Below are 24772 nucleotides of genomic sequence, written 5' to 3' on the forward strand. Positions count from 1 at the left end.
CGCCGCGTTACCCTGGCAACCAAGCGAGGCGACGCGGCGGCTGTGAGTCTAGGCCTCCCGCCACCCAACCCCGGGGCTCGTCGCCTGCCCCGCTGGTATCTGGCACCATGTCGGTGCGGACGCTACCGCTGCTCTTCTTGAACTTGGGCGGGGAGATGCTTTACATCTTGGACCAGCGGCTGCGGGCCCAGAACATCCCGGGAGACAAGGCCCGCAAAGGTGAGAGGCGCCCCGCCCGCGCAGCCGGCCCCACGCCCCGCAGCCCGGCCCCCTCCCCGCCGCCCCGGCGCTCACAGCTGGACCCCGTCCCCCCAGCCAGGCCCCCCTGCAGACTGACCAACACCGCTGCACCCCGCGCTTCTATAGCCAGCCCCATAACGCCACAGCCCCGTCTGGTCAGAGCCCCTCAGGAGTCAAATTCTCCAAAAAAAAATTTTCGCAGCAGAAGGACTAAATACCCGCGCTAAGGTATATTATTAGGGGACCTGACACCCTCACCTCCAATTTCCTTCCCCCCTCCCTCAAATTGGAGAGATGATCTCCCAATCTCTCTTGACAAATGATCCCTCCCAAATGTAGGAGTCCCAGCCGCCCACCACCTGGCGACAAACTCCTTGCCAGTCCAAGAATCCTCTACTCCAACGAGGTGTGGATTCTCCTGTCCTCTGTGTAGTAGCCTCCTTCATGAACTGGAGGCAAGTCTTGCTCATTTCAGAAGCTATTTCTAGAAAGATGGGGTTCTGGAAAAACAGATAAATAAGAAAACACAAGTGACTTTTAAGTTATTCTCTTTACAATTACTGGAAGAGAAGGCAGTTCTGGAGATAATTATATGAGAGTTTCTAAAATGCAAACGCTGTCACCCATACACCCATATACCCCATATATATACCCATATACACCACGTCTAATTTCCAGAGAAATGACCACCCAGAACTCTCTGCCACCCTTATCCTCTCCCTCTTTTCCTTCCTCTCAACCAACATCCGCTTTCACCAAGTTTCCTGGGATTAAGTATGAAAGAAATCTGTATTTCAAGGTAGAGAAAGAAGAGTTGATATAAAGGTAACTGACATGACCCAAGATTAAAAATTTATTCTCTCCAACAGTCTGTATGCTCAACTGATGTTAAACATGCATATTCGGACGTTAAGCATACATATTCAGATATTCACTGTTGTGCCTGTGCGATTGAGTCCAAGTCTATGCACAAAGAGATAAAAAGAGTTCCCTGCAGCATACCCCCTCCATTCATTCTGCACACTGCCGCCTGTGAGCTTTCTAAAATGCAAATCTGTCCATACTCCCCGCTACTTAAAACCCTTTGTCAGCTTTCCACTGCTGTTTGGATGGAGACCAAGTCTTCGGCAGGATGATTCAGGGCCCTCGCTGACATGATCTCTCTCCACCTCTGCAGTCCTACCTTCCACCACTGCCTGCCTCCTACTGTGTATCTTAATCATAGGTCTACATTTAAAGCATGTGCATTCAGATTTCCATGCTAGTAATCCCCATTCTACCCCAAACCTGCCATTTCTGTGCTAATAGTTCCCCTTCCATCCTGCATTTTCAGCTTAAGAATCATCTCCTTCGGGAAAATGGGGAAAGGGTCTGAGAATCCTCCCATAGCACTCCATGCATGCCTCTCCCTACCTTGTCACTGGCCATGTTATACTGAAACAGTCTTTGGGTGTCTCCCCCCCACGTGAGGGTTTTATTCAGCTTTGTACTCTAGCACCTAGCATAATGCCTAGGCCAGAATAAATTGGTGTTGAGTCAGTGTTTGTTGAACTGATGATCTAAATTGGCTGTTTTATATGATGTTGCCATTTCTTCCTCAAGAGGCTTCTGTCTTCCTTGGCCCATATGTTCTGTGATTTCACTGCGCCTGATGGCACTAGTGAGCTGACAGGTAGTCCTTGCCCTGGCTGCCTGCATCTCAGAAGACAGTGTAAATTAGCAATTAAGAGCACACTCACTGCAGTCATACAACTGGGTTCCAACTGTAGCTCTGCCATTTAACCAGCTGTGTGATTTTGGAGTGTAACCTCAATGAGACCGTTTCTTTTTCCATAAAATGGGAATCATACATACTTACAGCAAAGTTGTAAGAATTGAATGAGATCTTGTATTCAGCATATTTTGCACAATGAGTAGCAGGTGCTGGCTTTCAAGGGGGGGGGGGGTCAGGACAAGACCCTCTGAATGCGAAGGGATGGGTTTCCTTTGTCTTCAAGAGCTATAGTCCTTCTGGGTTTGCTGAGCGCAGCTCTAGGGAGTTTCGGCCATCGTTAGCAATTCACATCCACTCGCTGGTTCCTTCCTTCCACAGTTTGGGTGAGTGTCAGACATCCTGTGAGATGCTGGGTGGAGCCTGATCCAGCCGTTCTGTGTATTCACAGAATTCAGGGCTTTGGATCAGTCTCATCCAGCAACTGATTCTAAAACGGGGCGGGCGGGGGAGGGGGGGGGGGGGAGCTGACATATCTTCCTAACAACAACAATAAACATTTACCTAGCACTTACCGTGTACCAAGGACCTCTCTGAAGACCTTAATCCCCACAGCTATACTATCCTTTAGGTAATACTATCCCCTTTTTACAGTTGGGGAAGCTAATTTGCCCAGGGTTACATAGCCAGTAGGAGGAAGAGTAAAGGATTTGAACCCAGGTCATCAGGCTCCAGAGCTCACACTCTCAATGAATATGTCCTCAACTGCTGCACTATACTTCCATACGTGGGGGGACTGTATCAGAATCATTGGGAGGGGGGATGGGAGGTGGAGAAGAGGGGGAGAGCTTTGAAAAACGTATCCAACATACCCCACTGATTTTAGGAAAGGAATGACAGAGGGTAGCTGGCTCATGGGGACTTGTAGAAGACAGTGACAAAACAGGGTAGAGGGCTCAGGATTCACAAAGCTGAGAAACACCCTTGTGTCCCCCCCATTGAGAGTTGGCGTAGCTGCAGGAGCCACTGTGGAATTACTGGCGCACAGAGGCCTATAAAACACCAGACACGGTAAACAAGTCCTCGTTGATGCCGTGAATGGAAATCATATTTCTTCTAGGTGTTTTCAGTATCTTACACGACTAATTGGTCTCCTGGAGGCCATCCCGCTCCCACAAGGCCAGCGCACATATTGCAGTTTTTCGCCACAATGCAGCCTCTAGTTTAGCATTCAACAGAAAGGAAGTGCCGTCTCTGTGGGGCAACTTTTGAGTGTTGCATATGAATGTCCCACGTTTTAAGCAACAGCAAGAATAATAAAAGCTGCCTTTGCCTCCTGTCCTCTCAAAAATACTCCTAAATAAGACCCTATTACATTTTGTTTACACTCCTCATTTTATAGAAGGGGAAACTGAGACATAGAGCCAGGAAGTGATTTTTCCAGGACAAGCAGATCACAGCGTAGTACTTACTGAGCAACCAAATGGTGGTGAGATTCTGTTTTTATTTTTCTAGTTCCAATTTAGCAGGCAGCTCTGGATAATATTGAGCCTTCCTCCCATTCAAAATACTAAAGTGGAATTGTTGCAACCAAGTCATCAGGAAGAATAACAGAAAGTCAGGACATGGTTTTTACCTTCCTGAGGTCCTCAGGAGGACAGGGACGTGGGGCGCACAGCACTAGAGCGACCTCTGCTGGAGCTGAGTGTCATTGCCTGCAGGAGTGCCCGTACCCAGGACCCGATTTTGCCAGCAGCAGGGAGCCACTGTCTCTTAGAGTACCGGGCCCCTTGCAGCACCACCCCTCTGCCCACGAACGCATCAGGCAAGACCGCCTGTAAAATAAATGCCACTAAAAGACAGAGGTTGTGGACATTATGCCAAAGAAACCAGTATCTGCTCCAAGAGGCCAGGTTCTTGGTGCTGCTCCCCCAGTATTTTCTCTCCAAAAGCCTGTGACTTGTGGGGAAAAAAGATGGTGAATTTTCCCAGAGGAGTCTAACCTTGCAGTGGGAACCTTTTGCCACCACTTAGGGCATGGCACGGGCTGTGCTTTCAAACTGATTTCTTAGGTGCTGTTGGTGCTGTATGTTGAAGGCGCATGGATGCTCAATTATAACTTCAGAAATCACCTCTGAAACAACCTATTTTGCAAATGTTTCCAAAAGAGACCATTAATTACAAAATGTGTTTAAAATGTGGATGCAATAAATAAATAAATAAGAATGTGGATGCATGTTGAACCCTGCTTAGAGGGCGTGGTATTGGAGTTCAACATTGAAATCTGCCCCCAGAAAATTAAGGAAAGAAAAAAGCCACATTTCATCCTTTATGGGTAGTGTCCAAAGTTGTGCAGTACAGAAAGCGGAGCCAGAAGAGAAGCCAGCTAAGTGTTTGATGCGTGTTATCTGCTTCATCCCCACAGCAACCCTGTGATGTAGGTGCTGTTCCGATCCCCATTTTACAGATGAAGAAACTGAGGTTCAATAAATTGCTTGAAGTTACATAGCTAGCAAATGGTAGAGCCGGATCTCAACCTATAAAGGGTCTTGATTCTCACGGATTTCTCCAGCCAAGTACCTTTCTCCTCATTTGGTTTCCTCTTGGCATGTCCCCATCCGCTTTTGTCCTCAGGGGCTTTCTTTTACAGTGGTCCCCTCATTATTGCCCTCTTTTTACATGGGAGTCATGCATCTATATGTAAAAAGTAAATCAGAAACAAATGGACATTTTTTCCTTTTGGTTCACCTTTCAAGTTTTCTATCTGGAGCAGTTCCATCTGTACTCTGGAAAGGGAAATCTTAATCAAAAAAAAATCAGGTTGTAGAAAAAGAAAATCCTCTCTCTACCTACTCTGGGGAGTCTTCCTCATGAAAGTTAGTGTTTGTAAAAGCCTTTGAATGGTGTGTATTCTCACAGCATCAGAAAATGACTCCTCAGGCCTTTCAAGATCAACCCCAAGGTAGCTAGTTTCTCCTGGGTTTCCTCTCCCACGAGGCCCCCCTCTAAAAGACTTAGCCTCTCCAGGGCTCTTTTGGAACTCGTTATTTACCTATCGTCCTTTCCAAAGTCTCAAATGGAAGGCAGGGTATCCGCATTAGACGTCACTGCCCACCTGCAAACTAAAGTTTCATAGGCCACAACGTCGGAATTGGTGTTTTTAAAGCCTCCTTGAAAAAAATGTTATTGCTTCATGAACTGGTGTTTTCTTTTTATATGCTTCATGTAGATGAATGGACAGAGGTGGACAGAAAACGAGGTATGCTATCTCTGGGCTGCATGCGTTCAGTCTGCATCCACAGGCTCACTCTGTCCTGTATCGTTGGGCTTCCTGTGGGACCACTCTAAATACTCCTAAGGGAAAACACAGGCGTGAGTTTCTCTTTAGCCAAGACGTTGGTTGTATGGTGGAATCTCTTACTTAAATAAATGCAGCACGTAAGATGAAAACCAAGCAAACTTTGGCCAAAGGACCATATGGCGCCCTAGGTATTTGTCTCTTCTCATCAGTGCCAAGTTTGACAGGGACCACCAAGACAGCAGCTACACATCTGGGGAGACTGTCCTATCCGGTAGTCCTTAAAACCATTACGTGACAGTATCGTGCAGCCAAAGAATTGCGCTTCAACACCGGTGCTCCTCCCCGAGCCGTTCTCCTTAGCACACAGAGATCTCTACTGAGCAACGGAGAAAAACGGGAGCCTGTGGGCTGCAGCATGCATGCACCAGGACCTAATCGTGCCAAATCTTCAGTTTCCCCTTCACCTACAACCAGCAGCAAACCTGAAAATTTGGCCAGTTCCCCAGAATAAAACCTTAGCCTTCCCCACCTTTAAATGTCACAAGTGCCTTCCATCACTTGACATTTGGGTGCGGTTTATGCACGCCATCGGCCATCGTCCTCAAGATTTTAAATGCTCTCACCATACCAAGTATGCCGAGGAGATGACATACGTAATATGTAAGAGCACAGACGGTAAAATCAAACACCCATCCTAATTTCGCTTCCACCACCAGCTATGTGACCTTGGACTTTAACCTAAGATTCAGTGGTCCTCCTTGATAGAATAAGGAGAGTAATTCAGTGTTTTCTTGGGGTTTAAATGAGATAACGCACGGAAAGTTCTAAGCCCAGTGCCTGGAACATAGTAAGGTTTCAAAAATGGTAACCACCTGGAAGCTTCTCCCTTTTAGGCTCGGTTCCAAATTGCATATTCCCCATAACAATTAAATGTAGAGCAGAGGTAGTTGGTAAAAACCCACTTGCCTTCAGGGGCGCCTGGGTGGCTCAGTCGGTTAAGCATCTGACTTTGGCTCAGGTCATGATCTCACTGTTTGTGGGTTCAAGCCCCGTGTCAGGCCCTGTGCTGACGGCTCAGAGCCTGGAGCCTGCTTCAGATCCTGCGTCTCTCTCTTTCTGCTCCTCCCCTGCTTGTACTCTGTCTCTCAAAAATAGACAAACATTTAAAAAATTTTTAAAAACCCAGTTGCTTTCATCAAGAGAATTATTTCATCTAGGCCAGGATCCAAGAAAAACACACCCAAAGTCCTCGATACACTTTTATTGCATTTTACCACTTCTCTTGAGCGATTTTTGGCCCACCTCTTGACACATGGTGGAATTTCAGGTGAGACGTGAATCACGAAGGCTGTGAGTATACATAATTGAATCACTGGAATTTATTTTAACTTAGGCATTTAAAAAAAATTTTTAATGTTTATTTATTTTTGAGACAGAGAGAGACAGAGCATGAATGGGGGAGGGTCAGAGAGAGGGAGACACAGAATCTGAAACAGGCTCCAGGCTCTGAGCTGTCAGCACAGAGCCCGACGTGGGGCTCGAACTCACAGACCGCGAGATCATGACCTGAGCCGAAGTCGGCCGCTTAACCAACTGAGCCACCCAGGCACCCCAACTTAGGCATTTTTAAATAACAAGCAGAACCTGACCTCATAGTCAGAACCCAGGACAAGCAGCCCGATATGTTAAGAACTCAGCTACTAACCCTCTCTGATGCACCTGTTAAAAATTACTTCCTTCCCTGCCCTTAGTCCCTGCAGGCTGTCACCTAGCTCCTAGCACATTCCTGCCTCGTGAAATTAGGCAGAGCTCATGTGAGTGCAGAAAGCTAACACCAAGACAGACCGACAGGTCTGCTTAAAATCGTTTCTCGGGTTTAACTTCAATACAGCATGGACTGCTTCTCTAGGGAAGGACAGCCTTCCGTTCCTCGTGCCCTGGCGTTTATCTCGAGTCCGGTACAGATTTAGGCCCGCCTCAACCAAGTGCTGGGTAAAACGCATCGTGAGCTGTAAGCCTGTTAATTTGTGCCCCCATACTCTTTCCAAAGACTTAAATTTGAGAGGCGAGAGCCCTGGGTGCCAGAGCCCAATCATAAAACTGTCATTTCTTCTTTGGGGTCATTTGTGTTCACCGCTCTGCCCACAGAGACAGGGTGTGCTGTACTCCTAATGACAGGTAAACTTTCTGGTTGTTCTGGTACAAGGAGCCATGGTGATACGTGGCCTATTCACTTCCCAGAGGGAAAGGTTTCACTTTGCTTTTTACTTTGCCAGAGTGACTAACACTCACCCTGCCATTTTCTTTCTTTTAGAACTGATGTATTTGGGTCTAAGCTGCTAGGGACTCAAAGACTCTAGAGAAACGACCCAGCACCCAGGTAAATGGCAGCTTTTGTAAACACTGACATAACCAGAGCTGATGTGATTCTTCAACTGGAATTCTGCCTCTTTGGCACTCCTCCTTGCCCTACATAAATCTGGAAAATTCTTCAAATTCTTTCTTTTGAGGGCTTATATGTGGCTTTGCATTTGTACCTATTCCCTTGCAAATTCTGCACTTGATCTAGGCTATGTTCCTTGCAGGCCCTTGCTTGTTTTGGCCAAAGACAAAAGACCATTCATGAAGCAAACCCAGAAGAGTTCATATGTCCCCAAACTGTCCACACTGGGGAAATGTTAGTGCACATTAGGGGAATGCTGCAATGGGTTCAAATTGTCAGAGGTGACGCCTACCCTATATTGGTAATGGAGTTCTTCCTCACAAAGAAGATAGAGCCTAGAGTGAAGTCCTAAGTCAAGTGTGAGTTCAACACTTCTGCAAGGAGCCACAGTCATTTAGTTCTTTTCTGTTAAAAAAGGTGGGGAGGGGGCTTCTGCTCTTTCTCCGTAGCCCTTCCATGTAAGATTTAAAAACAGCCTGGGGGTGCCTGGGTGGCTCAGTCGGTTAAGCGTCTGACTTTGGCTCAGGTCATGATCTCATGGTTCCTAAGTCCAAGGCCCGCATCAGGCTCTCTGCTGTCAGCGCAGAGCCTGCTTCAAATCCTCTGTCTCCCTCTCTCTCTCTGCTCCTCTCCCCTGCTCACACATTCTCTCTTAAAAATAAATAAATAAACATTAAAAAAAAAGATTTAGACACAACTAGCCCCCAGCTCCCCTTTCCCCCAAAAATGTTCTTCGAGATGCCTTTTTTTTAAGATTTTACTTTTTTTAAGGAATCTCTACACCCAATGTGGGCTCAGACTGACAACCCCAAGATCAAGAGTCGCACACTCCACCAACTGAGCCAGCCAGGTGCCCAGATGCTTTTTAGTGCTGGCCTGAGCGCTCAGGGTACTTCTATCCATGACTTAAAGGTATGACCTGACCACACTACCTTGCCTTCAGTCTCTAAAATTCATGGTCACAACCAATCACCTGGTGCCACCTTTGTGTGGCAAGAGAAAGGGGCATTTGTATCCTTCGGTGATAATCACTCATGTTTAGTCATTGATTTTGTATCATTATTCTAAATAATCAGTTTTCTTGCAAGTTTTAATTGCTATGAATGTATATTCTCAGTATTCATATACTCTCACCCTGAGGTCAGCATATATCTGGCTTAATTAAGAATAATCTGTGTTCATACATACCTGGTCCTATTTCTTATACCAGATGGTTTTCCTAGCCCTCAACTAATGTTATTTGAGCAGCACAAAATAGTTAATTGAATGAGTGAATGAGCGACTAGAATTATAGACACTTTGGTTTGCACATGCCTTAGGACTTTTATTCTCACCAGATGGAAACTTTCCATTTGAACAACACTGAGACATATCACCACAGTGTAATATCAATATTATAGATCAAATGTAGAAATCAAGGCATTCTAAAATGGTGCATGAAGTACATGTCTTGTAGAAACACTAGAAATCTCTAACCAGTGGGTAGACTTGTCTATTTTCATAAAGTATTTTTTCTTTAAACAGAGTCAATTACCATTATTGGTCCCATTTTTATGAAATTTAATTTTAAGTAAAAACGTTACAGATTAGCTAAACAGACAAAAAGAGCAATACTGCCTCTCATTTCAAGGAAGAGATCGAAAATGTTCATAGGAATCTTTTTTAAAGAAAGAAGAAACATTTCCCCCATCAAGTGAGATAATACATGTATAAAAGTGGCTTATAGCCCCTAAAGCATGATACATTTATACATTGTCACATTTATGTTTGCTCTGGGACAGGCTCATAAGGCACTCTGGACCCCGCTTTCTATTGGAACACCTGTGTGGTTTATCCCAAGGGAGCACATCTCACCAGCACATCAGCATCCCCAGCTCCGCTTAGACCGGCCCCTGCATCCCATTCATACACAGAGACCATTTCCCGAATACAGCTTCCTCCAGTACCTCGCTCAGCTGTATCCTCTCTTGTCTCTACAGTTCTGCACGACATCATCTCAACCATGTTCAATCGAAAGTTTATGGAGGAATTGTTCAAACCCCAAGAGCTCTACTCCAAGAAGGCCCTGAGGACCGTCTACGACCGCCTGGCTCACGCCTCCATTATGAGACTGAACCAGGCCAGCATGGATAAGGTGAGAGCAGACAGCTGCCTCTGTCCCCTTGGTTGCACCTCTTGCACCCTTTGTGGATGAGCACAGACTGGGTCAAATGAGATGATGTATGCAATGGTGCCTTGCCAAAAAGAAAAAAAAAAAAAAAGGCACTCACAAGTATCAGGTGTTGGTATTGAGTTTTGGAGTTAGAAAAGACCTCAAGTCATCCATCCCAACCCCTCTGATGTTCGTGTCCTTCCACCTGCCCAGAGAGGGCTGGCATCCGTGCCCATATTTGGGAACACTAGGAACACACCTAGGAACCTCAACCGAACACAGGTGCCCCACCCTAAACACTAATTCTGCTTCATTCTTAACAAATCTAAGCTTTGTGATGAGGAAACCAGACATTTTTAAAAGCAAATTCGAGACTGTTCAGTCTTTACTTAGAACATGAACGGGGCGCCTGGGTGGCTCAGTCGGTTGAGCGTCCGACTTCAGCTCAGGTCACGATCTCACGGTCCGTGAGTTCGAGCCCCGCGTCGGGCTCTGGACTGATGGCTCAGAGCCTGGAGCCTGTTTCCAATTCTGTGTCTCCCTCTCTCTCTGCCCCTCCCCCATTCATGCTCTGTCTCTCTCTGTCCCAAAAATAAATAAATGTTAAAAAAAAAAAATTAAAAAAAAAAAAAAAGAACATGAACATATCTATTCCTTTGGGGAACAAATTGTTGGGGCACTCTGATTTTTAAAATGATAATTTCAAATAAATAAATGGCAGAGAACAGACAAATCTCCTATTCAGAAGAATCTCCTGTTCAGAGCATGCTCTGCCATCAAGAAAGGAGAGCATAACCCCGTGCTCCCTGTGTGGGGGCTGCACTCAGTGACTGCCTTCCAAAGAGGCCAGTACAGAAGGGGAGGGGCCAGCTAACTTTCAGTGGAGAAGTGACAAACATTACCTCCGCCGGGACGATCAAGGTCCACGTCAACAGTGATGTCATGTCGGTAGTATGTACCCCGATGGGATGTGATGAGGATGGCACTCGACCCCCCCGAACACTCACAACCCCGGTCTAATCGTGAGAAGAACGTCAGATGACATTTGGAGGTCACATTACAAAGTACCTAACCAGTACTCAAAGCTCGCAAGGCCACCAAAACCAAGCAAAGTTAGAGAAACTGTCACAGCCAAGAGAGGCCTAAGGGACCTGATGACTAAATGTAACATGGGGTCCTGGAACAGAAACAGAACGTTAGGGGAAACTAATGAAATCTGAATGAAATATGGGCTTCAGTTATTTTTAATAATAGCAATAACAATAATAATTTTTAAATAATTTATTTTTTAGTGTCTCCGTTATGTGAAGGTTTTAAAATCCTGAGGACTGACAGTGAGCGCTGAGTGTGCAAAATCAGTGCTCACTTAATGCTGGAAGCTGGGAACCTTGGGGAGACAGACTGGCTTTAACTGTGCCCTTACCCCCTCTCACTTACTTCTGGAAAGTTACTTGATCTCCCTGGGCCTCCGGTTTCTCATCTATAACATGGGGATAATAATAGCTTGTTCGTATCAGTTCAAGGAGGATTCAATGAGAAAACATAGCACACCTAGGCTTGGCACGTAATAGATGTTCAATCAGTGTTAATCATCTTCTCCGCTCTGCTCACTCTTCTGCCTTTAAGAAGGTCTACGTTTTCGTAGAGAAAGCACACAGAATTTGGAATCAAAAAACCTAGATTCTTGGGGTACCTGGGGGGCTCAGTGGGTTAAGCATCCAACCCTTGATTTCAGCTTGGGTCACGATCTCAGAATTCGTGGGATCGAGCCCTGCGTCAGGCTCTGCGCTGACAGCAAGGAGCCTGCTTGGGATTCTCCCTCTCTCTCTGCCCCTCCCCCACTCACATGTATGCACACTCCCTCAAGAGTAAATAAATAAAAAAAAATTTTTAACCTGGATTCAAGTATCTAGCTCTACCAGTTACAAGCTATGAGACTCAATTTACTGAATAATCTGAATTTTCATTTCTTCATCTTATACCTGTTTTTATCCTTGATTCCTTGCGTGGTGTCCTATCCACAGCAGGTGCTTCATGTCTGGCAATGACGGCAGAGAGTCTCAAATCTATATCTTTAGTATTTTATGTTCACACACACACACACACACACACACACCAGGGTGCTCCTCTTGCCGTAGGATCTGACCATCCTGAGTTCAAATCTCGCCCTGCCACTTACTACCAGCTATGTAAAATCAGGCAAGTCTCTTCGTTTTTAAACTTGGGCTAACCTCTCCATCATAGAGTCCGTGTGAAGAGTAAACAGGACCAAACTAGGTGATGTATGTGATCGTGCTCAGCACCACACTAGATCGTCAGAGCGTATAGTCTCCACCCTGCCTCGAACGTGCCGGTAGCTTCTCTCCCAGACTGCTTCCTTCTGCCCCGCATCCCCCAGACTGCCCTGCCACCGTCAGCATTGGCCTTCTGAGCACTAGATGGAAAACGCATTTCAGACAGCCCTTATCTTCGTCCCCAAACCTAGTCAGGCAGTCGCCACATGGGACGCTTTTCCTTTGAAGAGTCACGTGTGCTTCCTTGCCCTGCCTTTTCCATGCCCACCGTCTTTATACCAGGCCTTACATCTGGATTACTCCAGCAAAGTTTCTTTCATTCTTTTTTTTTTTTTTAAGTTTTTATTTATTTAATTTGAGAGAGAGAGAGAAACTGGGAGCAGCGGAGAGGCAGAGAGAGAGGGAGAATCGTAAGCAGGCTCCGCACCATCAGCACAGAGCCGGATGCCGGGCTTGAACCCATGAACCACAAGTTCGTGACCTGAGCCGGAAGCCCGACGCTGGATGTGACAGACCGAGCCCAGTTTCTTTCATTCTTGTAGTCACTAGATGTTATTACACACCTATCAGGAGCCAGGTACTAGCCAATCTCCCCAACTCCAGTCTCCCTTCCGCTCCATCTCATTTTATCATTGCCAGATTCACTGATCTGGCTTAACCACTACTTCTGTCACGACACCTCGGAAAAATTTAGTAGCTCTCTAATCCCCACCACGTCTAGTCCAAATTATTTTGCCTGCCTTGGAGCGCTTGGGTGACTCAGTTAAGCATCCGACTTCGGCTCAGGTCATGATCTCATGGTTCGTAAGTCCGAGCCCCGCTTCGGGTTCTGTGCTAACAGCTCGGAGCCTGGAGCCTGCTTGGGATTCTGTGTCTCCGTCTCTCTCTCTGCCCTTCCCCCGCTTGTGCTCTGTCTCTCTGTTTCTCAAAAATAAACATTTAAAAAAAATTAAAAATAAATAAGTAAATAAGTTTGCCTGTCTTTCTAAAACCTTTAATATTCTAATCTTGCCATACTTATCCAACTTTGTTTCCCACCGACCCCAGCACGAATTCCCCTCTCCAATCAGGCTGTCCTCCTCCTTCTCCCAGGAAAATAGCATACTCCTTGCTGCCTTCAGGCCCTCCTACATGCTGTTGCCCTCAGCTAGAATGCCTGTCCCCTCCCTCAGTCGGTGTGAACCTACGACTGCAGCCTTCTGCTCCCGCAAAACCTATCGTGACCACTTTGGTCCTCACCAGTGTCTCGCCTCTTCCCGCTCATGGACGGTCAGACCCCATGGGGGGCTTGTTGATATCTCGTTAAGTACCGTTCAGCGTTTAAAACTGCTCCTACATGGTTGTGGGACCTTACATTTGCCACATGTGCACATACCATCTCCCTGCCTCCTCTCAGCAGTTCCGCAATGACAGGAAATTAGGGAATAATTTTTACACATGTGAAAGCTCAGGCTCAAGAGAGGTGGAGGGACTTGGCCAGGGCCATCCAGCACATCGGCCACAGTGGTGGAGGGCTGGTTTTTGGGTTTTCGCTCTCTGAGGCCAGCACCAGTCCAGGGCCCCGTGGCTGCCGATACTGTCCCAAACGTGTTCCATTAGCAACACATGTGAGCTGACCAGAAATCCTCCTTTTCTCAGGAATGCTCCTCCACTGGTCTGGCTTCATGCTCCTCCTGCTGCTCTGGCTTAATTACTAATGTTATCCCCTTTGACTCTCAAAAGTATCTTGGTTTGAGTGATCACTGACGTGGTCACCCGAGCTGTATGATATGCCGAGAACTGGTTTTCAGTAAATGCTTGACCGAATGATTGTGTGGAGGTGCTGATGTCTACTTCTCTGATCCCCTTTATTTTGCTCAGCTCTATGACCTGATGACTATGGCTTTCAAACACCAAGTATTGCTGTGCCCCCGCCCCAAGGATGTGTTGCTCGTCACTTTCAATCATTTAGATGCCATCAAGGGATTCATCCAAGACTCCCCAGCCATCCTGCATCAAGTGGAGGAGATTTTCCGGCAGCTGACTGAAGTAAGAGGTCACCGCCAGCTCATCATCCCTCAGCCCTGTTCTTGTTCTCATTCCCCCTGATAAGAACAGTTGGATTCTGGGGCTCCTGGGTGACTCAGTCAGTTAAGTGTCCGACTCTTGATTCCAGCTCACATCATGATCTCACTGTTGTGAGTTCGAGCCTCGCGTCTTTGGGGCTCTGTGCTGACAGTGCAGAGCCTGCTTGAGATTCTCTCTCTCCCCCACTCTCTGCCCCTCCCTCCTCTCTCTTTCTGTCTCTCTCTCTCTTTCTCTCAAAATATAAATAAACGTCTTAAAAAAAAAAAAAGAACAGCTAGATTCTATGACAGACAGAATAGGCAAAGCCTGCCTCTCTCCCCAAAATTCTAAAAATCTACAAGTATCTAAAAATAGATTAAAAGGTCATATAATAGGCCTTCCCATCTTATGCGCTCTCACCGTTGCCTTCAACGCTGGGAAAGCAATGACACAGAGCACAAGCACGGCCATTTTCTCCTGACCCTTCTGAGAAGGAGTTCACGGTGGATGTTCTGCTAAATCTGAACGGGAGAAGGGAGAAGTGAAGGGTACCATAATGGGGTCTCTCCCCCTGGGGAGGGAGCCGGGCTGGCTCTCCTGCCGCCCCTCCTCCCCCAGCAGCCGAGTTCCCTGAGTCCCCTGTTGGCCTCTCTGGCTCCAGCCCCTGAGTGCCCGCCTAGCCCTGCCTGTCTGCCCTTCCCACCTCACTTCTGGAGGTGAAGTGCTTCTTTCTGCTTTGCCTCTGGCAGACATACGGGGGCCTCTCTGCGGGGGAGTTCCAGCTGATCCGGCAGACCCTCCTCACCTTCTTCCAGGACCTGCACATCCGGGTGAGTGAGTGGGTGGCCCCAGGAGCACCCTGCCACTGCTGTCCTAGGGAAACAGGGTGCCAAGGGGCCAGGCAGAAGATGCCTGAGGTGGCCCAGTTAGTGGTGTCCTCAGCGCTTGGCTCCATGATGATAAAATTGCCGATAACAAATCTCAGCAGTTTTCAAATGGACCAAGGAAGACAGTGATATCGCCATTCTTGCCCAGTTACCTTATGTATCTCTTTAAAATATGGTCTGTTCCCTTCTCCAGAGGAAATGTGTTCTCCGTGGACCGGGGAAGACAAATAGATTTCAACTCAGAGGCCAATTTCATTTTTAACCCTCATGAATAATTTTATTCACCATAGATGGGAGTAATAATAACACCAACATAAATTAAGATCTCTCATAGTCATCGATTAAAATTTTAAAAAATATATGAAAGTACAAATAAGATTAAGTTTTGTATTGCTTTAAAATATTGAAAACCCTGCATCATATTCTCCTCAGGACGGTGCCTGTGTGGACATTGTTTTATGGATTGTGGTGATATAAGCAGCCATATTGATTTCTCAATTCTGATGAGATAAAATCCATTATAATGAAAAGACACTCCTAATAATAAGTTTATAACAAAATCATTAAAATATATTAAACCACAAAATATATTAAGCTTTAATTGCCAAGTAGGCAGGCAGTGAAACATCTGAATGTCCATGAAGAAAAATAGGAATCACATATCCTGACGATATTCCGCTGCTGCTCCGTTACACTTGGCTGGTTTTCCGAGGCTGGTCTTTAAAGGTGTTTCTGCTCGGCCGCAATGTCTGATTGCCTACACAGATTTTCTCTGTTTTCAAAACAGTCTTGATAGTCTTTAGATTTGTTAGTGGGAATCCACTTGAAATCCTGAGCAGTTCTTTACAACCATCCCAATCCCCAACCCCCTCAGCCCTCCAGAACCCTTGCAGAGTTGCCTCCTCAAAGGCGGTCTCCTCAGATCACCTACCCTCAACCAGACTCTCATTCCCATTCCCATTTCCTTCCCTCGTGGACCTCCCTCGTGTTCTTCCCATTGTTTCGGATGTTGGGACGCATCATTCCATCTTTGCCTCTTCGTAGAATGTTCCCTATACCTCCCCTCGATTATCCACCGCCCTTGGAATCAGTTCATTCTGTAAAACTAGTCAGTCCAACACATGTTTATTGAGTGCCTACTCTATACTCACTCAGTGTCTGAGATACTAGGGTGAGAGATACATGGGTGAACAAGACAAAGGCCCTGCCTGGGGGAGGTTCTACACTAGTAGGAAGAGACGGGGAGGACAAGTAAGTCACGTTCTGGTTCTGATAACTTTTAGGAAAATGACAAGATAAGGTAAAGTTATAGAGAGCAACTGGGATGGAATGTCCCTTTAGACCAGCAGCGTCTCATAGCACTTTCTGTCGCAACAGAGATGTTCTATATCTGTGCTGTCTACCATGATAGCCACTAGCCACATATGGTTATGGAACACTTAAAATACGGCTAGTGTGACAGAGAAACTGAATTTTCAAGTTAATTTTAACAGCCACACTTGACTGGTAGCTACTGTACTGGACAGCACATCCTTAGATGATAGAGTTAAATACATGTCAAGGGCAGCCTTTCTGAGGACAGACACATGAGTTGACATCTCAGGGAAGTGCATCTAAATTGAATGCACAGCAAGTTCAAAGATCCTGAGATGGAAAAAGCGTGATGTGTTCCTTGGACAGAGACAAAGCCAGTGTGAGTGAAGCCTATGTAGGCAGGAGTGATACAGTTAACAAGCTGTGTGTCGTGGGCACTGACTCATCAGAACAGATGCCAGTTATAACTAAACTGGTACCTACCAGTTGACTTAGCTTTGTACCCAAGTGAGGAGTTTATTTTAAGAGTAAAGAAAACAAACATTTCAGGCAGCCTAAGGTGAACAATAACGTGATCTGATTTGTGTTCTGGAAGATGAACTGTATGGGACAAGGGTGGAAATAGGACTGTAGTTAGGACACTACTGTAGAAATCTGGGTAAAAAATGAAAGTTCTTGGGGCCCCTGGGTGGCTCAGTCAGTTAAGCATCCAACTTCGGCTCAGGTCGTGATCTCACGGTTCGTGGGCTCTAGCCCCGCATCAGGCTCTCCACTGACAGCACAGAGCCTGCTTCGGATCCTCTGTCTCCCTCTCTATCTGCCCCTTGTGCACTCTCTCTCTCTCTCAAAAAAAAACAAACCATTTAGAGGCACCTGGGTGGCTCAGTCGGTTAAGAATACAACTCTTGATTTTGGCTCAGGTCATGATCTCACTGTTCGTGAGTGACAGCACAGAGCATGCATGGGATTCTCTCTCTCTCTCTCTCTCTCTCTCTCTCTCTCTCTCCGTCCCCCTCTCTCTCTCTCTCTCTCTCTCTCTCCCTCTCTCTCTCTCTCTCTCTGCCCTTTGCTCACTCATGCCCTCTATCAAAAAAATAAAATAATAATTAATAATTATTTTAGGGGCACCTGAGTGGCTCAGTGGTTGGGCGTCCAACTTCAGCTCAGGTCATGGTCTCACAGTTTGTGAGTTCAAGCCCCACGTCGGGCTCTGTGCTGACAGCTCAGAGCCTGGAGCCTGCTTCAGATTCTGTGTCTCCCCCATCTCTCTGCCCCTCCCATGCTCATGCTCTGTCTCTCTCTGTCTCTCAATAATAAATAAACATTAAAAAAAATTTTAAATAATAATAATAATTATTATTATTTTATAAATAAAAATTAAATAAATAAACATTTTTTTTAAAGACAATGAAAGTTCTTGGGGCACCTGGCTGGCTCAGTCGGTGGAGTATGTGACTCTATCTCATGGTTGTAAGTCAAGCTCCACATTGGGTGCAGAGATTACTTAAAAATAAAATCTTTAAAAAAAAAAAAAAAGAGGGGCGCCTGGGTGGCGCAGTTGGTTAGGTGTCCGACTTCAGCTCAGGTCATGATCTCATGGTTCATGAGTTCGAGCCCCACATCGGGCTCTGTGCTGACAGCTCAGAGACTGGAGCCTGCTTCGAAATCTGTGACTCCCCCTCTCTCTCTGTCCCCTCCCCAGCTCATGCTCTGTCTCTGTCTCTGAAAAAATAAATAGACGTTAAAAAAATTTTTTTTAAAGAAAGAAAGAGAATGACAGTTCTTGCTGCCAGTGGAGATAGTGAGAAGTCTTCACATTTGGGGTATCCCTTCTGGGCAAGAGCAGTTAAGACTTACTGAGAAATTGGACATGGGGAGGGAGAGAAAGAAGAATGAAGAATGACTACGTTTTTGGCCTGAGCAGCAGGTGGTGCCATTAACTGAGAGGGGGAAAGCCTGAGGGAAGTATATTTGAGTAGAAAAATTAATTTTGTCTAAGTTTGATTTGCCTATTAGGCATCTGAGTAGCAAAGTCAAATAAGCAATTGAATATATAAGTCATAGAGACGGCATTCAAAGTCTTCTGGTCTCTTGGTGGAGGCTGGTCATCCTCCCTTGTCCACAGGTAAAAAGCATGGTCAGCATTCCACCACCTTCCCCCTTGCTTTCAGATCATTATTCTCCTGCCCTCACCAGCTTGGCCCTCCCCTAGTGAGGACAGACCGGTAAGCCCGACACCACACAAAGCCCTGCACTCATCACTCACTGAAACTGACTGCCCAGTCACTCACCCATGTTCCCGGAGCATTGACATCCCTGGCTGGCTCTCCTCCTGGCCAGCAGAGTCCAGCCACCGTCCTGGGGAACGTGACTGCTCAGGGACATGCCTCATCCGGCACTCCAGACCCACAGCCCTGTGACTTTCATTTCCTCTTTCCATAGGAAACATGCTACCTGCCCCCAGGAACTCATTAGAGAAGGGGGAAATGCACTAAGTGCCTTACAGATGTTTGGTTTTAAAATAGAAGAGCGTAAAGAGGGAGGACACGGGGGTAGGGGCAGTCAGTTCTACCTCAGAGAATCAGAAAAGTTGGGGTGTCTGGCTGGCTCAGTCGGTGGAGCATGTGACTCTTGATCTTGGGGTCGTGAGTTCAAGCCCCACATTGGACGTAGAGATTACTTATATGTCTTTTTAAAAAAAGAAAGAAAGAAAAGTCTTCATAGAAGATCTGATATCTTTTTTAAAAAATGGATTTTCACCAGGCCCATGGGAAAATAGGAGCGGGGTTAAGTGGACATCCTAAGTAGAGAACACCATCTCAGTAAAGGCATGAGGCACATACCTGTTTGGTGTATTTCATGGTGCAGAGGCAGCAGAAGGCTGCAAGCGTTTGGATATGGCAAGAACATAGGATTCAAGGAGGAACATGGCTGCAGAGAAGAACACGGGCCAACTGGACATTATCTGGCAGGCAGCAGAGAGTCACTAAAGCAGGAAAAGGACACAGCCTGATAGAAGTTTAGAAGTGTCTCTTCACGGGTGCCTGGCTGGCTCAGTTGGTTAAGTGTCTGACTCTTGATTTCCGCTCAGGTCATGATCTCATGGTTCATGGGTTCAAGCCCCGCATCGGGCTCTGAACCGACAGCGTGGAGCCTGCTTGGGAGTCTCTGCCTCTCTCTCTCTCTCTCTCTCTCTCTCTCAAAAATGAATAAACTTTAAAAAAAAAAGAAGGGTCTTCACCGCAGAATGGAGGATGGCTCACAACCAGGTGAGGGGGGGCAGGGAGGCCAGTTAGGAGGCACCTGCAGTGGCCAGGCCAGAGATGACGAAGGTCTGCACTAGGGACCAGGGTGGAGAGGAGGGGCCAGACACAAGGAGTAATTACTGGGTCTGCAGGGCTTGGTGACTGAATGCACACGGGAAGGTGGCGAGGAGAGGAACTCAGACGGCTGAGGTGGTGCCCTGGTGGCGTCAGTCGCTACAACTGGGAACACCAGAGGAGAATCAGGTTTGGGAAGACAAACGATGACCCTGTTCTGAGCAGGGTGTATTGGAGGTACATCCCACGGAACCCATAGGTAGACACGTCTAATAGGCAATGGGATAGATGCACCAAGTGACCAGGGCAGGAGACCAAGTGGCAGCTTGAGATCTGGGCACCATCAGCACAGAGGTGAACACTGGGAATAGAGGAGGTCACTTGGGGGGAAAAAGGGTGAAAGAAGAGGAGAAGGACAGGAGAGCCACACTTAACAGCTGAGGGCCAGCAGAGGGGCTGGGCAAGCAGACAGACCCAACAGTCCCATCCAGCCAAGGGCAGGTTGTCGGGTCAGACACAACCACACACTGGACTGAAATGTATACATTTCAGACCTGCTATGACATAGTCAACCTTATTAGAATTAGGCTCACAGAGAGTCTAGCACATGCATATATTCCCACTTCTCTCTCCAAATTTTCTTTCTCCATGCTTGTATTCTCATCTCTTGGTCACAGAATCTTAAGGTTAAAAATTCCTTAAAGGTCTTCCAGCCAAACCCACAAATCATGAGATCATGACCTGAGCCAAAATCAAGAGTCAGATGCTTCACTAACTGAGCCACGCAGGTGCCCCTCCCATCTCTGCTTCTAAGGTGTCTTCACACCCACCTTCTTCCGGGCCCAGCTCCAAACCCACACTCACCCCTGCCCACTCCCATGCCTGTGGTCATTCTCCTCAGTGGGCTACTGTGCATATACCATCCAGCATATCCTGCTGTGTATTGTCCCCTGTTGCCATTTTACGCCCGGGTCCTGGGTCCGGTTGGACTGTAATCCTAAGAGTATTAGCTACCACGTATCGAGCACTTACTGTGTGTCAGACACAGCGATAAGTGCTTTTTCATTATCTGATTTAGCAGGTAACACTTACCCGTTGAATACATGCTATTATCACCCCCAGTTTGCCAAACAGAAAACTGATACGCGGAAAGGTTGTAGAACTTGCCCAAAACTCAGAGCCAAGGAGTGGCCCAGCTGGGGTGTGAGCCTAGACGGTCTAACATCAGTGTGCCAAACTGCCATCTTACACACTCTTACCCCTTTGCATTTTCACTGCTTTGCACACAACAGATGCTTATTTTTGATGGTATTACAAATAAAATCTAGTCGAGTTTTAGAGTTTGGAGGGATCCTCGAATTTATCTCGTTTTACAGATGAGGAAGCCAGGATCCAATAGAACTGATTAACTACTGCAACCTTAATGGAGTTTCATCTGATCCAGACCTTGACACAAAGTATGCAAACCAGGGGGCGTCTGGCTGGTTCAGTTGGTAGAGCATGTGACTCTTGATCTCAGGGTTGTGAACTTGAGCCCAATGTTGAATGTAGAGATTACTTAAAAAAAAAAAAAAAAAAAAAAAGCCAACCAGGAAGTAGAAATCAGCATATTATGGTGTTTGCAGTCACATAAAAGACCTTCAGACTCTAAGGCCAACCGGATCCAGATCCACCTGCTTGGGCCCCTTTCCACTGGTCTAGCACATGGCCGAAAGCTCAGGCTCCAGAGTCAGAAACACAAGGGTTGAATCTTTAGCTCTGCCCCTTCTGAGCTGGCTGGCCTTGAGAAAGTGTCTCAACCTCTGAGCTGCCAATTCCTCATCCTTATTGTTCTCTTTGGGCAAGTCCCCTCACTCTGGGAACCTCAGCTTCCTCATCTTTAAAACGAGGGTAATACAGCTCACCTGGAAGACTTGCCGTGCGGCTCAAAAGAAAGTCTGTTTGGAAAAACACTGTAACTCTGTAGGGCTAGTTACGCTGAGTCTTTCTCGTTGTTAGAAGCTCACTAGGTAACACCCCCAAGCCATTACACACTTTGCATCCTCAGAATGCTTATGTCTAGGAAAATATACCAAGAAAAATGACAAGAAGTGTATTTTTTCCCAGGTATCCTTATTTCTAAAGGACAAAGTCCAGAATTCCAACGGTCGCTTCGTGTTGCCGGTGTCCGGGCCCGTTCCCTGGGGAACTGAAGTTCCTGGACTCATCAGGTGAATTCTCAACAGTCATTGTCAGACCAACATTTGGGGTGCCAGGAAACCCACATGCAGGCCACCACACAGAATGTGCCGGGTTCCTACCCGCCCCAGCCTTCCATCAGTGAAGCACAGCAGTTAGAAGGTCAGGTTCTCATCCCAGCTAGGCCACTTAGCAGACACTTGAGGCCAACCACCCAGTTCTTCAAGATTCACTTCCTCATCTATGAAATGGTTGCTGTGAGAATGAATAAGATAATAATGCTCTGAAGTGCTTACACAGCACCTGGCACATCACATGTCCTTGGTAAATATTGTTATTATTACCTCAACCAGCATCTTTATCTTGAAGGAGTGCATGAATCTCCTTTTTGTCCTGTAGTACAAAGAATAAAGAAGCCTCCAGGACTACCCGAGCTTGGAGAACATCCCATCATGTCATACTTTGTATTGTAGAATGTTCGACAGCAAAGGCAAAGAAGTGAAGAAGGTAGAATTCAAGCATGGTGGAAACTATGTCACTGCACCAAAAGAAGGTTCTTTTGAACTTTATGGAGACCGAGTCCTGAAACTGGGAACCAATATGTAAGCAAATTCTCCCTCCCCGAATGAATTCAAGTCTGAGGGAGGTCACTTCATTTTTAAAAACCTGCTTGACTTCCCCTATGAAAACCCCTGCTGACAAGTGAAATAATTTCCCCTCAGATACAATGAATGCAGAGCCCTGACATTTTCCAAGGGCCCCCAAGATGCCCAAACATCAGGTAACTCAACAGGTTGAAAAACAAATAATTTTAAATAGCCACGGAAGAGCACTAGCCAAAACCTTTGTTGCCATGGAGATCCAGAATGGCGTGGCCTTCACGTACTGTTCACGTTTTTTTCAGTAATCTACATTACTTTGCGAGAAGAGCCATTTCCACCTAACTTCACAGGTATTTTTCTTTGGGAAGCCATGAAATCTGCGTGGTTGCTACCCACTTAGTTATATTCTGTAATCCTGGCACATTTCTGGATGCTTTTTAATGTCTCAGGATAAAAGTTAACGTGCTGTATTTCTGAGTCAGAAACAAGTCAGTGTAAAAGGGCTGGACAGCGTTTTCACAGTTTTCTATTGGCACCAGGTACAGTATGAACCGGCCGGTGGAAACCCATATGTCTGGGGCATCAAAAAACTTAGCTCCACGGACGCAGGTGAGCTTCTGCCCTCCTTATTCCTCTTCAGAGCTTGTTTCTAGACACAAAAACCGGGATGGGGAGAAGGGTGGAAACTCTAGACTTCAAAGCCAGCCAGTGTTTCCCTCATTGTTTACACTCTTCTCAGTTCAGCCTTGCAAGTACAAAGGCTTTTAATTGTAGTTTCTCATGAAGACTTCCAGTGATCTGACTAATTAGGTAATTTCAGGCTTGGCTCAACCACCATAATTAAGCTGGAACCACACACCAGGACACGTGAAACGGCATTGTACCCGTGCCACTAGGTCTGTGGTTGCTGAGTCTAGCGCTCCTGTGTTCTGATCATTAAACCGTCCCTTTGCAGTGCTACCCGACATAATGATGCGGTAGCTCCGTTCAAAATGGGGTTTTAGATTCTGTGAATGCCATCTTTATAAATTTTCACAGAATTAGCTACTAGCGAGCTATAGGACAAATCATGAAATAGTTATGTGCAAACACTTATTGAACGACTTCTGTGGGCTGGGAACCCAGGGACACAAAGCTGGCTTAGAAGGAGAAATGGGCCCACAGACCAAGGTGTCAGTATAAGCAAAGGCACCAAGGGACAAGAGAGCATAGTGGTGTTTGGGGGGAGCGGGGAGGCAGCATCTCTCCCACGTGGCTGGGTCATAACGCAATTGAGGCAGGTGGCCAGAGAGCCGCCCGTACCAGGACACTGGGGCCTGATCCCAAAGAGGCTTAAACCATTTGGACCTTGTCATTTAGGCAAGAGGCAGAGGGGTTTATCTCAAGCGAGAGAGAAGTCTACTTGAGATAATGGGCTGGTGGCAGAGCGACAAAAGAAAGGCAGAGTAGCGGAAGAGGCAGAGCAGGGGGCGGCTGGGTTAGAGGAGCCGGGGTTGGAAGGAGGGGTGAGGGTTGAGCGGGGCCTGACAGCAAGAGGAGGGAAGTGATCCCGGGTGTGTTCACCACAGTCACCACCTGAGGGCAGTGTGGTAGCTCCGATGGAAGCAGTGCCCTTGGACCTGGAGCTTTTGCTGAGGCTGCTTGTAAACTCAAGGGAACTAGACTGACGAAAGAGGAGGCAATGTTCTTCCTCTGCAAGGAGGAAGGTCGTCTGAGGAGAACGGGGATCCCTGGGGGCCCTCCGCTCATCTTGAAAGTGTGAGAATCTCTGGTTTGCTGCCTTGCTAAGGGTCCTTCTTCTTCTCATGTGGATTATTTCTGTTTTGGTTAAGCCTCTTTTCTATGCTTTGTTTGGACACATTTCTAACCCGGATAATGTAAAGAGTCATTGTTTTGCCTTGTTCTGTAATACCACCCTGGGTCTCCGGGGTCTCAGCAGGAAATGTGATCACCTTCATGTAGCTAAAAATCATGAAATTGTTTCTGCAGGAAAACATTGCTCCAAACCCTCTTGCTAAAGAAGAGCTGAATTTCTTGGCCAGGCTGATGGGAGGGATGGAGATTAAGAAACCCAGTGGCCCTGAGCCAGGATTCCGGTTGAATCTCTTCACCACTGATGAAGAGGAGGAGTACGTTTTAAACCTGTTTCTTACAAGGCATATATAAAAATCCTAAGTGTGATAAGAACCAAAAAAATGACCACTGTAACCAGTAACACTTAAAATATAGATGTAAAGGTCACAGAGGAAAAACCAGCAAATTCAATAACCTAGTTAAAGAAGAA

General features: G+C 46.6%; 1 protein-coding gene across 5 annotated transcripts in view; it reads left to right on the top strand.

Moving 5' to 3' along the window:
* OSCP1 (organic solute carrier partner 1) overlaps positions 1-24772 on the top strand; it is a 26512-nt gene continuing 1740 nt past the window's right edge. Inside the window, exons 1-10 of one of the 5 annotated variants that reach the window (XM_060625809.2) lie at positions 129-219; positions 7567-7632; positions 8467-8607; positions 9675-9829; positions 14002-14169; positions 14937-15017; positions 21815-21918; positions 22360-22488; positions 23028-23097; positions 24478-24617. In XM_060625809.2, the coding sequence (XP_060481792.1) occupies positions 9698-9829; positions 14002-14169; positions 14937-15017; positions 21815-21918; positions 22360-22488; positions 23028-23097; positions 24478-24617 (824 nt within the window). In that variant the 5' untranslated portion in view covers positions 129-219; positions 7567-7632; positions 8467-8607; positions 9675-9697. Of the gene's footprint in view, positions 220-5180; positions 5211-7566; positions 7633-8466; positions 8608-9674; positions 9830-14001; positions 14170-14936; positions 15018-21814; positions 21919-22359; positions 22489-23027; positions 23098-24477; positions 24618-24772 lie in introns of all 5 variants that reach the window. The other 4 variants (XM_060625813.3, XM_060625811.2, XM_060625812.2 and 1 more) reach the window with 4 other exon arrangements.

The sequence above is a fragment of the Panthera onca genome, chromosome C1 (genome assembly GCF_046562875.1).
Source record: "Panthera onca isolate mPanOnc1 chromosome C1, mPanOnc1 haplotype 2, whole genome shotgun sequence".
In the NCBI taxonomy this organism is placed as follows: domain Eukaryota; kingdom Metazoa; phylum Chordata; class Mammalia; order Carnivora; family Felidae; genus Panthera; species Panthera onca.